The 15998-nt window shown below is 41.8% G+C and overlaps 1 protein-coding gene across 3 annotated transcripts in view; it reads left to right on the forward strand.

The window, feature by feature from the left end:
• CUNH9orf72 (chromosome unknown C9orf72 homolog) overlaps positions 1–15998 on the forward strand; it is a 34940-nt gene that overhangs the window by 205 nt on the left and 18737 nt on the right. Inside the window, exons 2-6 of one of the 3 annotated variants that reach the window (XM_019517031.1) lie at positions 2934–3420; positions 6320–6379; positions 8692–8787; positions 9449–9513; positions 11806–11878. In XM_019517031.1, coding sequence (XP_019372576.1) covers positions 2977–3420; positions 6320–6379; positions 8692–8787; positions 9449–9513; positions 11806–11878 — 738 coding nt within the window. In that variant the 5' untranslated portion in view covers positions 2934–2976. The remainder of the gene's footprint in view (positions 1–2933; positions 3421–6319; positions 6380–8691; positions 8788–9448; positions 9514–11805; positions 11879–15998) is intronic. The other 2 variants (XM_019517029.1, XM_019517030.1) reach the window with 2 other exon arrangements.

Raw genomic sequence — 15998 nt, forward strand, 5'->3', positions numbered from 1 at the left:
GGGGGGGGGGGGTCGTGTGCGCTACCTGGTGGGGGCTGCCTCAGCTCTCCCAACCAACAGTGCCTGGTGGGGCAGGGGGTTCGAGTCCCGGCCGCACCCGCCCCACCCGGAGCCCCGTGGCCGCGGGCCTGGGGGCGCTGCGCGGGTGCCGGAGCGTGGGTGGCTCGGCCCAAGCCGCTGCCTCAGTCTGCCCGGCACCACGGCGAATTAGAGGGCAGCGGCGCCGCGCACCTGCCACCCTCCGTGTGTGTGTAAGCTTGTGTAACTAGACGCTTGTGCCACACGCACCCCTCCAAAACTAGGTGGCAGGTTTGGTGCCTTCACCTTTGATAGTCAGACTGACCAGAGGGCAAGTGGGTGGCACGATCTGCGCAACCCGCTGGCACCTCTGCACATACCTGCCTACATAGACTTCAGCTCATAAAAGCTTAGTGTGTATGTATTTCTGTATATGCATGTGCACACATTTTTATGAGGCAAACTTTGTGTGTGGGTACAGCAGAAGCTCGTGTGTATGCAAGTCTGTAAAATGAAATTTGTTCTACGCGCGCGCGCGCGCGTGCCCGCCCATATATTTAGCACAGATTTCAACTCACAAAAGCTTGGTTTTTTGGGTTCGGTTTGATGTGTGTGGTTTGGTTTGGTTTGTTTTGGGTGGGGAGGGAGAGTGTCCATTTAACTAGCACAGCTAGTGCTGTCCTTTTGCCCACTGGCTGATGTAAGTATTAAAGGCTGTTAAGCCCCTAAACTGGATGGCTAATTTTGGAGATGCTGTGTGTACTTGCCTGTTTGCGTCTCATCTCTGCTTTTTTACTGAACAGCTTCTTCCCTATTTGCAATGCTGACGGGTCCCATCCATTTAGAGGATGGTCAGTTTGACATCTCTTAGTTTCTGTCCTTTTCTCTTTCTAGTTTCTTCCCTTGCTCCAAACTTAAAGCCAATACTGCTGCCCAGCACTGACAGCGTTTGGTATGGGCTACTGGGATTTCTGATTCCCTGCCCTTAAAGAAATGAGTGTCTGCCAAATGAGCTTGTAATAAACTGCCTATGCTACAGAAATGCACTTAAGTTATCTAGTATGTAAGGGCAAGCACCTTTACAGTCTTTCCAAAAACAATGCTGGTGTAGTTAAAAACAGCAAAACTTTCTAGAGTAGATGCATCTTGGTTGCAGACCTGCATCTGTGATTCATCATCAGGGATCCTAGTTTTCTTTGATCAATAAAAATTCCCCAATTTTCAGATTTAAAAAAAGTAACCCAAAATCATTTTTCTATGATTAAAATGAAACGCCACTAATATATAGTGTATAGTATACTATACTATACTATAGTAATGTATAGTGATGTTTCATTTTGATCACAGAAAAATGTGGATTTTGGTTTACTTTTTTTAATCCCAAAATTAGGGATTTTTTTTATAGGCGAAAACCAGGATCCCTGCTCATCAAGTAGAAAAGCACTAGAAATGTTTGAAAACACATTTCCCCTGTCCTGCCATGCTGGAGTAGAAAGCACCCAGGAAATATGGGTGCTTGCCTTAGGAATGTAAAAAGAGGTGTAATTTTAACCATGTATTAAGTTCCTAGATCCCAGATCCTGTCACCTTTGAATGCTATTCCATTGCAACTGATGTATCCCTTATATATATTTTTTTGAAGGTACTGGTTGAACACTGCAGGTTCATTAGGTTAGTGAAATGATGTTTTGAGGCTTGCTTGATCAATGTTGATGAAACATCTATTTGCTCTCAGTCCTAATTCATTTTCAGGGGTAGGTGACCTTAAATTTCAGAGCATTGCAGCTTTCCCTTTGAATATTTTGATATACGTCATTCATATATCAGCATATATTGGTGCCACCATACCATGTTATCTCTTGTGGAGCTGAAATGCCGGTACTTTCTAGCTATGAGCAAGCCTGTTTTCCCTGAAGTCTAGATGTTTTGGTTGTATACAGCTTGACACTTTTGACAAGAGGTGGGATGCAATTTTTCCTGCCCCTTTGAAGTGCTTGTGTTGTTAAAATGATGTATGGTGAGGGAGTTGTGCTTGTGTTTTCTTGTTGGTGGGTTGTTTTTTATTTTTGAAAGCCTTATTCTTTCAATAAAATCTGCAACAACTAGATGTCCAGCCACAGGTTTCCCAGTGTAGAGCCTTAAAATACTTAGTAAAGTGAAGCTTTTGTGTAATCACTGAGATTATTTATCCGGGGGTGATTATAAATCCGGGGGTGATTATTTAGCTGGATTTTGAGATTATTTGTCCGGGGGTGAATCCAGTCAGATTCAGACAAAAGCTGTTGTCTGAATCTGACTGGAGACTTGCCCTCCACAGTTCAATGTAGACAAGAATAAGTAGTTGCTGCTTAAGTATGAAAATTGTACAAGGAAGATAATTGTGGAACTGATTCAAGGGAATACTTCCTGTCTGAAAAATGAAGCAGAAGCCCACTTTACATTTTTAGTGAGCAACCATATAGCTTCTTCATATGTTAATAAATGATACAGTAAAGCTTTAATGTAAGGCCTGGGAAGATCGTGTGAGGTATATACATCATAGGATGTGATGTATGAGAATTTTGAGTGTCTAAAGAATTTAATTCCTTAGTCAAATGGCTATTAAAGATGCATAAGTATTTCTAAATTAGCCGTGGCTTTTTTTGTTCTTATTTAGTGTGTTTGAATATACAGTTGAAAGAGACTAAGGCGTGGTGTTTGTTCCTTCTCTAAGGGCTGTTGTATGCACCAAATCTGAGACAGATTGTACACAAAACTGAAGTGGAAGGTATATATGTACACTTTCTCCATGGGTGGAGATTACAATGGTTTGCCAGACAGATGAGGAGAAATTTGTGAACTCTCATTTGATAACAAAAATGGGGAAACTGATAAATGGATGCTACTCTCACTTCTTGTTAAATTTCTTTTTCTAGGTTACAGAAGGAAGGATTTTGATGATGTGACAATTAGGAAGTCATGTCGACGCTGTGTCCACCACCCTCTCCTGCAGTTGCAAAGACAGAGATCTCACTGACTGGAGAGTCACCACTACTAGCTGCTACTTTTGCTTACTGGGACAATATTCTTGGCCCTAGAGTACGACACATCTGGGCCCCAAAAACGGAACAGGTGCTTCTCAGTGATGGGGAAATAACTTTCCTTGCAAACCACACGCTTAATGGGGAAATACTTCGGAATGCAGAGAGTGGTGCAATAGATGTGAAGTTTTTTGTCTTGGCAGAAAAAGGAGTAATTATTGTTTCATTAATCTTTGACGGGAACTGGAATGGGGACAGAAGTACCTATGGACTATCGATCATACTGCCACAAACTGAACTTAGCTTCTACCTTCCTCTTCACAGAGTGTGTGTAGATAGATTAACACACATTATAAGGAAAGGAAGGATATGGATGCATAAGGTAGGTCTATTCTTCATTAAACCAAAAATATGCAAAGGGCTTTAACTTTTTATATGGAAGGCATATTTTACAAAAGTAAAACTTAGGAGGCATATAGTATTGTTTGTGATGTTATCTAGAAAATTCCATATAGAAAAAATTCTTCACCTCTACGCTAAACAAACCTTTATCCTGCCAATGTGCCTTTGAAATTACTGGGAGTTGTACGTCCTCAGCATCGCTCAGAAAGTTGCTTTGTGTCTGATTCCAAAACAGGAAAAACTGTGACTGAACCTTTATACAGAGCATCTTAATGTGCCGTGCACATTAAACCCATGTCTATACGCAAATTGGCAAGAAAATGTGAACTTCTGGGGATAAAGCATTGTCTAAAACTAACTGGAGAACCTAGGAAATGCAGAATCATAGTTTCAAACTAAAAGCAAGAAGCGGAGAGAAAAGTTCTCGTTTTAGTCCAAATGTCTTCTGCCTTTGATATTCCAAATGAGTTTTCTTAATCAGATTGTGTTCAGCAGCGGCTGGCCTCATCTCTGAGTCCACTTCAGAAGTTTCTCTACAGACTGAACATTTTAAAAATAAAATGCAGTCTCATTTTACAGTAAAAGCTGTTTTAGAGTAGGTTCGATTAAAGTATGCTTGGTGCTTTGTAGCTAGTAAGTATCTTGTAATTTTGTTGTCAGAAGTTGCCAAGCAGCAGTTTGAGGTGAGGAAGTTCTAGTTCGTCTTGCACACTAAATATTCTTTTATAAAGCTAAAATTCTATCCTTAGGATATAAATGGAAATGACAAGGTGTTTTTGTTTTTTACATTAACACAAATTTCATAGTAACTACACGGTAAATTTACTGATGTGTCACATTTTGATACTTTAGTCATTCTGTTTCAAAGGAGAATCTAATCATTTGCAGTCTTGTAATTTTCCAGTATAGTATAAACATAAATTTCATGCCTACTCTTATCTTCCAAAACTCAAGTGACTTGCTTAGCAGTTTATTATTTAATAACCATCAGTTAGCAGGTTCTTGTGCTTTTGGACAAGTACTTTCCTTGTTACATACTGATGGCTATCTCTTGCTTCAGTCTTCTGACATTTGAGGCAAAACAATCAAACTCAAGATGAAATACGATTCTCTAGAATCAGTAAAACTTATTCCTTACCTCCTTCCATGTCAAAGTTTCTTTTCAGAAGCAGTTGTCAGTCCCTAAACCTACATTCATGAAGTCTCTTTATTTTGTGGAACAGAGAAGCTGCTTGGCTCAGCAATAATCCTGAAAGAGAAGTGGCTATCATAGTGGTCCTGAAAGTAGTCAGGAATACTTATGAACACATCTTATCTCTTCCATTTCACTCTTGCCTGGAAAATGAAGAGCTGAGTGAAAAAGTGCTCTAAAATATAGATTAATAAACATAAATTGCTATATTTGTATTTACTTGTTTCTCAGAAAACTGTCCAGTTAAAAAGTTTAATCTGGCCAAATACTATGATTCTTAAAATAAAAGCTGCTGGAGCAACCCAATGTACATAAGAAGAATGTCTTGCCTCCTTATTCTACAGGAGGCCGTTGGAATTGTAATGGATAATCATGCCTTCCTGTTCCAACTGTGGTTGAATCGTTGACCATCCAACTTTCCTTAGAGGAGAAACTTGGTACAGATTAGAAATAATATCCTGAACTGGCATATTCACTTGAGGTTTTGGATAAATCTCTAAAACAGTGGGTAGAATGATGGATATAAACAAGCAACTACCTTAGAAGCTATTCAGAATGGAATTTGGCTTTATATTATAAAGTTAGTTGTTGAAGGTGTTATGTTTGTGAAATATCAGCTATCTCTCTACAAGAGATGTGCACAGTGCTTTGTTCAACTTCAACTGCATTCTCATTGAAACCGAAGTCAAGGATGGAAGTGCCTTAAAGAGATCAGTGTGGCACCAGTGTTGTTCTTCCACAAGCACTTGTTTCAGGTTCAATGAAGTAAGTTTTATTGCTGCCTGGAAGGGAAATCCTGCTGCACTCAGCTCATTCTTTATTTGTAAGTTGTAAGGAGTTGCCTGTTTTTTCTATTCCCATTGCAGTTGGTCAGCCTCAAGTAGCTCACTAATAAGAGACTAATGAGTAAACCTGCTAAAGACGTGGCAACTCTTCAGTTTCTGTAAGACAATATCTTTGGATCTTGTAGAATCTTTGCCTGGGATAGCATATTGACTGATGCTACAATTCATTAGGGCCAAGGTTACATACCAGATGGCGTGACATATTGTTGTAATAAGCTACGTTTTGATTATGTTCTCTTCTAAACTTCTGATTACTTGAAGCCATGGGATTCCCACTGAGCCAGTAACGTGACCTCCTGTGTATTCTGTGATGCAGTAACGTGAACCTTGCATGGAGATCTTCAGTGCATAGTTTTAGAAAAGTTGAGATGCTTTGAAGACTTCTTTTTCTCTCAGCGTCTCTAACGTGAGAATACATCCTTTTGTAAAAAGTAAATAGGCTTCTTCCAAAAGATCTGTGCTGCCATGTGATGGGACAGATCAAACTATTCCTTTTTCAACTAAAAGTTGAAAATCATCATGGCTGAATTTTACATCTTTTTTCATTTTTCTTTTTCAATTTGGGAGCAAAGGATTTTTTTGGTCTTATTTACACCTACCTCCAAACAAGTTAAAGATTTATTAATGGGCAGGCAGGGAGCTTTTATATAGTATAAAATGGCTTCTCTTGTCACTACTGTGAACTCTGTAAAGGGAAAAAGTCCTGAACATCAAAATGTGAATCAAAGAAGCATGACTCTACAGGGAAGAAAGTTTTACCAGTTGATACTTGCGTGCATATGTGTGTAGACGTACCAAGGCTTTTATAATTTTTCTGAAAAGTAACTGCTTCTCTTGCTCAGGAGAGGCAAGAAGGTTTCCAGAAGATTGTCTTGGAAGGCACAGAGAGAATGGAGGATCAGGTAAGAGCGACTGATTGCATACAGCACACCGTCAAAAAGCTATTTTATTGGAACCATTGATTCTAGAAGTTGGTGCTGCTGCTTATTTTTGAGATCCAGAAAGATGCCTTGGACTGGCTGAGTGGCCTGCAGTGCACAGGAGGCAATCTTTGTGAAGATATGATGATGGAAACTATGAACATATTGAAGGAAAATATCTCCCATCACGTTATGGGTAAAGTGAAAAATCTATGAAGAATATTACCTTTCAGATAAGGGAAACCACTTATTTGTACTTGAAAATCTCTAAAGTTGACAGCTTCTATAGATTTATACATTCTTCTTGTCAAAGGTAGGTTTTTCCTAGGTCATTAACCTTTGAGGATACAAAGCTGATGCTTGGAGTCCTTCCTGTTGAAACAGAGATGTGGTTGTAGACTGCAGGTATGAGATAAAGGGACTTCCTCAATCTGAAAATGTGACCCTAGTTCTTTGTAAAGGAAAGATTGCAGAAATCACTTTGCATGTAATTATTGAATGAAAATATATTTGTCTGATTCTCTAGAACATCTAAATTTGGGATTGTAAAACTTGCCAATAACTGCATTTGTGGTACACTGTGGTAAAATGATTAAATTGTGTGTGTCTTGTCTGAGCCAATCAAACTTCATTCAGAAGATTAGCATAACAGTTTATAACGAGCGGGCAAAATACGGCCCGCAGGCTGCATCCAACCCACCAGGCACTTTCATCCAGCCCATGGGCACCCACCAGCGAATTGTATCCAGCCCAGCCCTTCCTCCCACAATAGTGGGATTGAGGCACCCACGTATACACGCACCTCTCAACATACCCTGTTGTGCCTTGCTCCCACCCTCATGGGCAGAAGGGCCTGGCTTGGCCAGCATGCAGCCACCCCAGGGGACCTGCTCAGTTCCCCTGGCATCCCCCTTGCTGTGGACACCAGCTAAAAAAGCGATGCAGGGGGGAGCAGACTACAGCTGGGTGGGGGCAGGGAGTGTGGAGCCTCTGCCCAGGGGGGTGGCGGGAGCATGGAGCTCAGCTGGTCAGGGTGTGGGTATGAGGGGGAGGGGACTGTCTGCACACTTCCCCCTCCTCCCCACCCCCCATGGCACTAGGCCCTGCTGCCAGCAGTAGACAAGGGCACTTGGGATACTCGTGCCCCATGCAGGCTCTGATGCCTTGTGGCTTGTGGCTCTGGCCAGAGCTGTGCATGGGAGTGAGGAGCGCAGCCTCCCTGGTCCGCCCCTATCACAGGGGCTCTGCATGGCGTGACTGCAAGTCCCATGCTCACGTGGCACTGGGGGAAGTCCTATGCGGGAGCCAGCTGCCTTCCTCACCCCATGCTGTGCAGGTCCCGGGACTCCACAGGGAAGCAGGGGCCAGGGCTCCCCTCTATTTCTGGCAGAGTCCCGGGATCTGCACAGCAGAAGGCAGCCAACTCCAGCGCTGGGCTTCCCCCAGTGCTGCATGAGTGCAGGAGCTGCAGGCTCACTGCATGGAGCCCCCACAATAGAGGTGGGCCAAGCAGGCTGCGCTCCTCTCCCCCACCCGCAGCACTGTCCGGAGCTATGTATCACCAGGTGTGAGCACATGTATGGGGCATGAGTGCCCCCACCTGCTGCTGCCAGCAGTGAGGGCTGAGCACCACCCCCTCTCTTTGCACAAACCTCACACGCTTACACCCTGCCCCCCCACACACACAGCCACAGCCCCTCACAAACCCCCACACACCCATCCCCCACAGCCCTCCATACATGCACACACTCCCCCAACACCCACACCCACACAATATATATAAAGGTAAGACTTTCTTTTTGAGTTATTATACAGTTCTATATACAGTATGTAAGCACAAATCATGACATATTTTTTGTAATAAAATTAAAATAATGTTATGGTAGGTGTTTAACTTTTAGTGCATGATTTGTTTTTTTTTCTGGTTCCAAAATGGCAACCCTCCATTCCCAAAAGCAGTATTTCTAGGGGGCAAGAAGAGGGACTTCTGGTGGCAAATGTCAGGGGTTAGGCAGGACTTCTTGTCCCAATATGGTGACCAGGGTGGGGCTTCCCATGTGGTGCTCCACAGGTCACCAAAACTCATTAAGAGGCCCTCCAGCCAAAATAATTGCCCACCACTGGTTTATAATCAGCTGTTTGCTTTTGTTTGGCTAGTGTTGAACATATGTATCATTTGCCTTCCCCAAAACAGAAAAGTAAACTTATGTGGCTTGTTGGTGTTCCACTGTTGCTAGTAGCTTTCTATCTTGCATGCTATGCTTTTACTTCACAACACTTTATTTATTGCCCAGGGCCAGAGCATCATTCCAATGCTGACAGGAGAAGTTATTCCTGTAATGGAACTCCTTTCATCTATGAAATCACATAGTGTTCCAGAAGAAATAGATGTAAGTTCTTATGTTAGCTGCATTTTGAAAAGGAAGCACCTCTGCCCTTCCTATTTAGTGTTGCTTGTGGTAAAATAAATCATTGTTCCGAGAAATCATTATCCATTTTGAGTGTTTGGTGCAAGAAAGCTCTCCTAAGTGGTATTTTTGGTAATAGTTTATACCCCATGAATTAGTATTAGCAGCAATTTTGATCAGCAGTCTAGGTAAATTGGTTGTTGAATGGTGGTATTCTTTTTACGAAGGGAGAGGAAAGAATATTCCACTGGCACTAATATTGCAGCAAAGGAGTAGATGTTAATACTGAGATCCACTAGAACGTGGGGCAGTGTTCCTAAGGAAACAGCTTCACTGGGGCCGGTATGAAATATTCTGGACAGCGCACTAGGAAAATGCTGTGTTGAAAACAGTCTACCTTTTTAAGTGGAGGAGGAATAGAGTAATGGTATAACTGCTCCTCTCTTGGTGTCTGGCCTCATTCAGAAATGTAAGACTGGTTTTTGTGATTTATAACATACTCAATTCTTAAAATTTCCAAAATAAATGGCTCAGGATCTTCTTGGGTTATCCCCAAATACTTTTAGAAATAGGAAATGATATATTTTCTGGTGTATTGCATATCCTCATCTAAACTTTTTCTTTTCATTCTCTTGCATTCTAGATAAATGACACTGTCTTAAGTGATGATGACATTGGGGACAGTTGCCATGAAGGCTTTCTTCTAAAGTATGGTCTTGTTCTTTCTTTTGTGCCATTGTGAAGTAGTTGATGCTAGTATCTCTTCAGTTGGTTGCCTGGATTCATGGTTAAGGGTTAGTTTTGGGGAAAAATAAAAAAAAAAACCTGCTAGTACTGATTATAGCTTCTTCATATGTTTATCTGTAAGATACTGCAAAAATTGTTTCCTTTTTAAATGAATAGTCAGGGACGGATAAATCTTAAAACAGTTTAGTGAAATATAACTTTATCATCACTGAAATAATTGGATTAGATAAATTGAAAGGAATTATATGACTTTGAAAATGGTTTTAAAAAGGATATGAGGAATAAAAAACAAAATTGTGGGTTATTTGGTACCTGAAAGGGGTGGGGGGGATAGGTTATTGTAGAAATGGTGGCTAATAGTATCTACATTTATTTTAATGCAAGTCTGAAAAATATAAGTTTTCATTTTTGTACATAAACAAAAACAGTTTACTAGAGCAGTAAATTAGTGCATGAGCATTATTAAGTCAATACATGTTTAACACTTCCATACTTAAGAAACTTTTTAATAGACCATCTTCTTCCTCAAAACCTCTCCATCAATAATCACCTGGCTTAGATAATACCTACTTCAAAGAGGTAGCAATGTGTTGGTTTTTTTTATGCAGCATCAATATTCTCACAGTACCACCATAGAAATCCAGATGCTGAAGTTGTTAACATCCCCTTTTAAAGCATTCTGCAGATTTTTCCTAGGTTTTGAACCCTGTGAGATTATTGAACTTTTAGAAATATTTGAAGTAATATCGCTAGATGGCTAACTGGAGGGGAATCCAACTAAGAAACGGCAGGAGTAATTGTTCCTGTGACAATGCAGCATTCTGTTACTGCTCTTTTAAAACGTAATTGTCATACGTAAATGTCTGGTTCTCATTAAGACATTGGTACCAAGATTGAGTGTTGTTTACCCTTTTACAATGTGCCTGTGCAATAATAAAACTGATTCCATGAACAAAGCTGGCAGAGCCACAAGGTGCATAAGGTTGAGCATTCTACTTTGTGCTATTCACAGTAGTATGTTTGAGGAGTAAAGGAGACTTCTGGTTTTTGCAGTTTTAAAATATCCATATTGGCATGCTCTTATCTTAATTTTTATGCAACAAAAAATAAAAATTTAAGGGCCCGTTAAAAAAAACAAACAAAAACTCTGACCACTTCAGATGTGTGGTTATGTATTCCTTTTGGAACAGGCAAAATACAGCCTGCAGACATGTTTTTTCACAGGTAGAGAACTCCTTAGTGTTCACATACTCTCTTGGATCCTAGTTTCTTTTGCAGTGAGATATAATAGCTTGTGCAAAGTCCACTGTGGGATTACGGTTCTGTTGTATTTTACTTACTTAATTTACTATGCCCAGACCTGACTATGTGATTAGACTCCTTTTACACATGAGAGTGGTTTAAACACGCTACAATACATGTTCTTCATGTTAAAAATAAATGATTTTTTACTTTGGCTTATCCTTGAGAATTGAGGAAAATCTGACTAACTGTAGGGTGTGTAAAAGCAATGTCCTTACCTAAAAGTCCTTAAGAACAGGTCATCCGAACACTGAGAGAGAGTCTCTGTGGGTGTTTTTACATGTGCTCCAGGGATGTGGGGGAGCACTTTAATTAGAGCAGCTTCAAGAGCTGCCATAATTAAAGTGTCTGAAGCATCTCGTGTGTCAGTGCCCCACACTTCAAAACAGTGGCTGGGGCACTTTATCTAAAGCTCATCGAACAAGTTTTAGTTAAAGTACCCCCACCACCATTTTGAAGCGTGGGGGTGCTGATACACGAGACGCAGAGGCTGGCTGGAGCATACTAATTAGCACACTCCAGCAGGTTTGATTAATTGAGTCATTGAGTCTGCTCCAACACACTGTAATTACAGTGCGTCGGAGTAGCCTCCCAGTACTCATACAGGCACCCTGCATTCTTAATCCTGCCAGTAAGTAAATTGATGAATTAAATGATCTCTTGAGGTACATTTCAGCCTATGTTTCTGTGATTCTGAATGAATGATCTTATACTTTAGCTTTTGAAGACATAACTGAGTTAAATGCTATAGTAACTTAAAATATTATATCTTAAGTTTGCCTAAGTTTGGAGAATCTTGTTTTAGTTCCAAAATGCATTTGGGTTTTGGTAAAGGTAAGTCTGGCTCTTGATTTTATTTATCTATTTATTTAAAAGCATGTTTTTAGAAGATGAAGGATTTGCTGGAGAGTGGTCTGTTATGTATTAATCTGTATTTTGCTTAATTTGCAGTGCCATCAGTTCACACCTACAGACTTGTGGTTGCTCTGTAGTTGTAGGTAGCAGTGCAGAGAAAGTTAATAAGGTAAATGCACTTTGTGATTCACTGGGTTGGATGGTGATTATTAGCACATTTGCAGCAATGTAGAAGTGGCAGGTAATGGGAAAAATATTTTTTCAGTAAAATTTTAAATTGCCTATAAATGCATTTGGCATTGTGTGGATGGCAACACTGTATTGCTGTCAGTCTTGAATTGGATGCACTAGTAATTGATGACATAGTTTGAAAAAGGGCTTATCAGTCATGTTCTGATGACTTTTAGCAACCAGTTTCATTTTGCTGACCCAGTGTAAAAGCTGAGGCCAGTACACAAGGGTAAGATTTAAGAATTAGATTTAAATTGTCCATAATGTGTAAACTCATGAGATCTAGATTGACTTATTTTTTTTACCAGTTACCTGTGGAAATGAATACTAAACAAACAAAATTCTGTATAACTTTATTGTGCTGAATAGTTGCCTGCGAAGGCAACTGTTCCACTATGAATTGCTTCTGCACGGTATGTTTCAAGTCATCAAAACATCCAGGGCCACTTGTATATTAAAAAATGTATGCTTGCTAGGGCAGTGATTCTCAACCAGGACGATGTGACTCCCTGGGGTGAGATGCTTTTCAGGGTACTGGGAACACTGTTAGGTATTCAAACACCTACACAGTTCATAAAATAAACCCAGCAATTTCAAATTAGGAATCCATTGTGCCAAAAGCCTTCTGACCTGTTGTGGTCTTTCAGAGTTCTTTGTGACAGAATTGCTGTATGTATCTGTATTCAAGAAATGACTACAAGTTAAGACCTAGTATTTTCTGAGTGGTGTCATAAGTCTAACAAGGGGCGTCTTGAACCTAAGAAGGTTGAGAACCATTGTGCCTAGCGCTTATATATTACCCATAGGATTTCCATGAGAGCATTTGGTGCATTGGATCAGATATATCATATTTTGAGAAATGCGAATGTAGGATCCATGCATTCTGATCCTTTTTCCTCATAGTTTTAGCCATAAGTAATACAATTAAATGAAAGAAATATCTTAATTCTCTAGACGTTCAGTTCATATTTGAGTTTTCATTGGCGACATGGGAGATGCAACGTGCCAGTCCAGACTTAAAATGTGTGCTCGTCTACAATGGATAGCTTGCTGTTGAAATATACATTTGCTAGACCAGGGGTGGGCAAAATACAGTCTGCAAATCAGATCCACCCACCAAGGGATTCTATCCATCCCACAGTAAGTCCCCCTGCCCTCTCCAGCCCAGACATGAGGGCCAGCCCGGGCCATGGCATGCAAAGTCAGTTCCACTGTCCTTAGGCTCATGGCAGGGTGGGGGCAGCGTGGCAGCCACACTCAGCTTCCCAGCAGCCCCTGCCATGGCAGCTCCTTCCAGTTGCTGCTGCTACTCTACAACACTATACCTAGCCCTGCTGCCTGGGCACTCCAGCCTGTCCACGCCACACCCACTGCTGGCATGCCAGATGGGGTGGGCAGGCAGGCAGGGTCTCCATGGAGACTGGCCTGAGTCCCCCACAAGCCAGGCAGATGTGATAGGGCTGTGGGCGGGCAGGGAGTGGCATCCAGGAGCAGGCAGGAACTGGGGCTGTGACAACATGGGGCTGGGGCCAGGGGCAGAACTACAATCTATTCCCCACACATCCCTACAAAGAGCACTGGTTCTGTGGACAGAGATGTGTGGGGAGTGGATTGTGGCTCTGCCCTGAGCCTTGGCCTTGCGCTGTCACCACTCCATGATCCTGGCACCACTCCTTTCCTGTGGCCCCATCCCGTCTGCCTAGCCAAGCATGCCCTGTCTGGGGGAGGATCCCAGGCCGGTCTCCATGGAGGCCCAGCCTGCTCTATCTGGCACTCTTGGGAGTGGGTGAGGAGCGGACTGGTCCAGGGCCAGATAGGATCATTCCCCACCTCCAGCCACGCTGGGCTGGGTCAGCACCCCATTTCTCCTCCCTCCCTCCCCCCAGGGGCCCACAACAGCTCACCAAAACTCCTTAAGTGGCCCTCCAGCCCAAATACTTGCCCATCTCTTTACTAGACTCTTTGGAACCATCACCCTTCAAAAGGGCACTTCCTGTCTTCTGTCCATACTCCAAAGATGGAGAGTACTGGCCAGATGCCTTAATGAAGAAGGACTAGGCTTAAAGGCCAGGAATATCAGGATAGTGTTATATTTTTTTGTCTCTGGAAGCTGCATTCTCAGGTGCTGTGCTCTCACCCAGAATTGATTGATTGATTAAACTCTAATGGGAGACAACCTTCTCCATTTCACATAAGTCTTTTTCACAAAGATGAGATGATTTTGAAACCCTGTTTTAAACCTTTTTCCTAAACTAACAACAGATTTTTCACTTGAATAAGAATGGTGCTTTTGTCTACTTCTTCCCTGAGTTCCCTGACTTGGCAGGCAACTATGGAGCTTGAATCCATACAAAAGTTATTTGAGAAAAATGAGGGATAAACCTGCCTAGTTGTTGTGGGGAAGAAACCAAATGGGGGAAGTTCTTTTTTACTTAGACTCTTTCAAAGTGATAAGTAAATATCCAGAAATGCTAGTTTCATGAGTTGGAAGTGTGTTTTGCACAAAGTGTGCCTCCCCCTATTGCCTCTATTGAAATATGTCTATTAAAACTTACTGATTTCTGGCAGGAGTTGAATCTATATTTCAGTATGTCTTTAATAGACAGACAAGATGCTTGTTTAAGTAGGTCTCCAATTTATTCCTGTTAAAGCTATTTGTCAATTCAATTCCCCATCTGCAGTTGAGGTCTGCAGAAAGAAATAATGATAGAGAAACAAGGTTTTCTTCACTGGTGAATCCAATTCATGTGGACAGTTCCTTCTCTAGATCCACAGAGTCTGTATTCCACATGTGTCCTCTAACTGACTCATTTGATTCAAAGGACAGAACAGGCTTCTATAGTAACATCTGGTCTTGAAAGTGTTGGAGTGATGATGTACCCCAGTTAGTCAAGGAATTGAGGGGCAAGGATTTTTGTGTGTGATATCTTTATCCCAACCATTCAGTTGGTCCAGTAAAAGTTAAACATGCTTTTGAATGCGAGGCATTCTTCATCGGGTCTGAGGAAAGAAGATGGCACAGTGATGATTAAAAACAATGTGTATAACTTTGAAATTGGAAGAGAGAGATTCCCAGGAGTAGCAGACAATTAAGCAAAGAAAAGAAACTTGATTAATGAGAGGTTAGGAACCTTTCAAAAGGGAAGAGGGTGGTTATTACCTGCAGTACAAAGAGAGAATTTCAGGAATCAGATAAAGTATAGTGTGCTATGAAGTAAATATCAATGTTTAGTCCTGGGTTCTTCATATCCAGCCAGCATATGGATTTTTGCTCCCAAGCCCACCTTTTAAGGTGTTTTTTAAATTTCCCTTGAGCACAATGATAGTGAGGTCAGAAAGGATGTGGTGGTTCTATGAAAAACGGGCTCCTACCACCACTTGTATGTCCCAGTCCTTTATATTTTTTTCATAGTTCATTCCAGTGCATAGCTTCCATGTAGTTTCACCCATGTAGTTTACTATGAGGCCATTTGGTGCATTGGATCAGATGTATCACATTTTGAGAAATGCAAGTGTAGGATCCATGGATTTTGTTGGATTCATTATGGGAGGTGTTGATTGTTAAAGCAGTGGAGATGTGTTGACATCTATTGTTAAGACAAGGTTGTGTCGCAGTACAGTCCTGGATGGAGAATCGTAGAAAATTAGGGCTGGAAGGGACCTCAGGAGGGCATCCTTTTGTAATGGGGGGCCCAAAACTAAACAGAGTACTCCAGATGTGGCCTCACCAGTCCTGGATATTGGGGAATAATCACTTCCCTTGACCTACTGACAACACACCTACCAATGCAGCCCAGTATGCCATTAGCTTTCTTGGCAGGAAGGACACACTGCTGGCTCATTCAGCTTATTGTCCAGTGTAATCCCCAGGTCCTTTTCTACAGAGTTGCTGCCCAGCAACTCAGCCCTCAGCCTGTACTGGTGCTTGGGATTGTTCCACTGTGAATCCTAGCCCTATCCTCCAGCATACCTGCTATCCCTCCCCCCCACCCCAGCACAGCTTGGTGTCATCTGCAGACTTGCTGAGGGTGTACTCTATGCTATCTTCCAGGGCGTTG

Source organism: Gavialis gangeticus, unplaced genomic scaffold (assembly GCF_001723915.1).
Source record: "Gavialis gangeticus isolate Ggan-Ray unplaced genomic scaffold, GavGan_comp1, whole genome shotgun sequence".
Classification (NCBI taxonomy): Eukaryota; Metazoa; Chordata; order Crocodylia; family Gavialidae; genus Gavialis; species Gavialis gangeticus.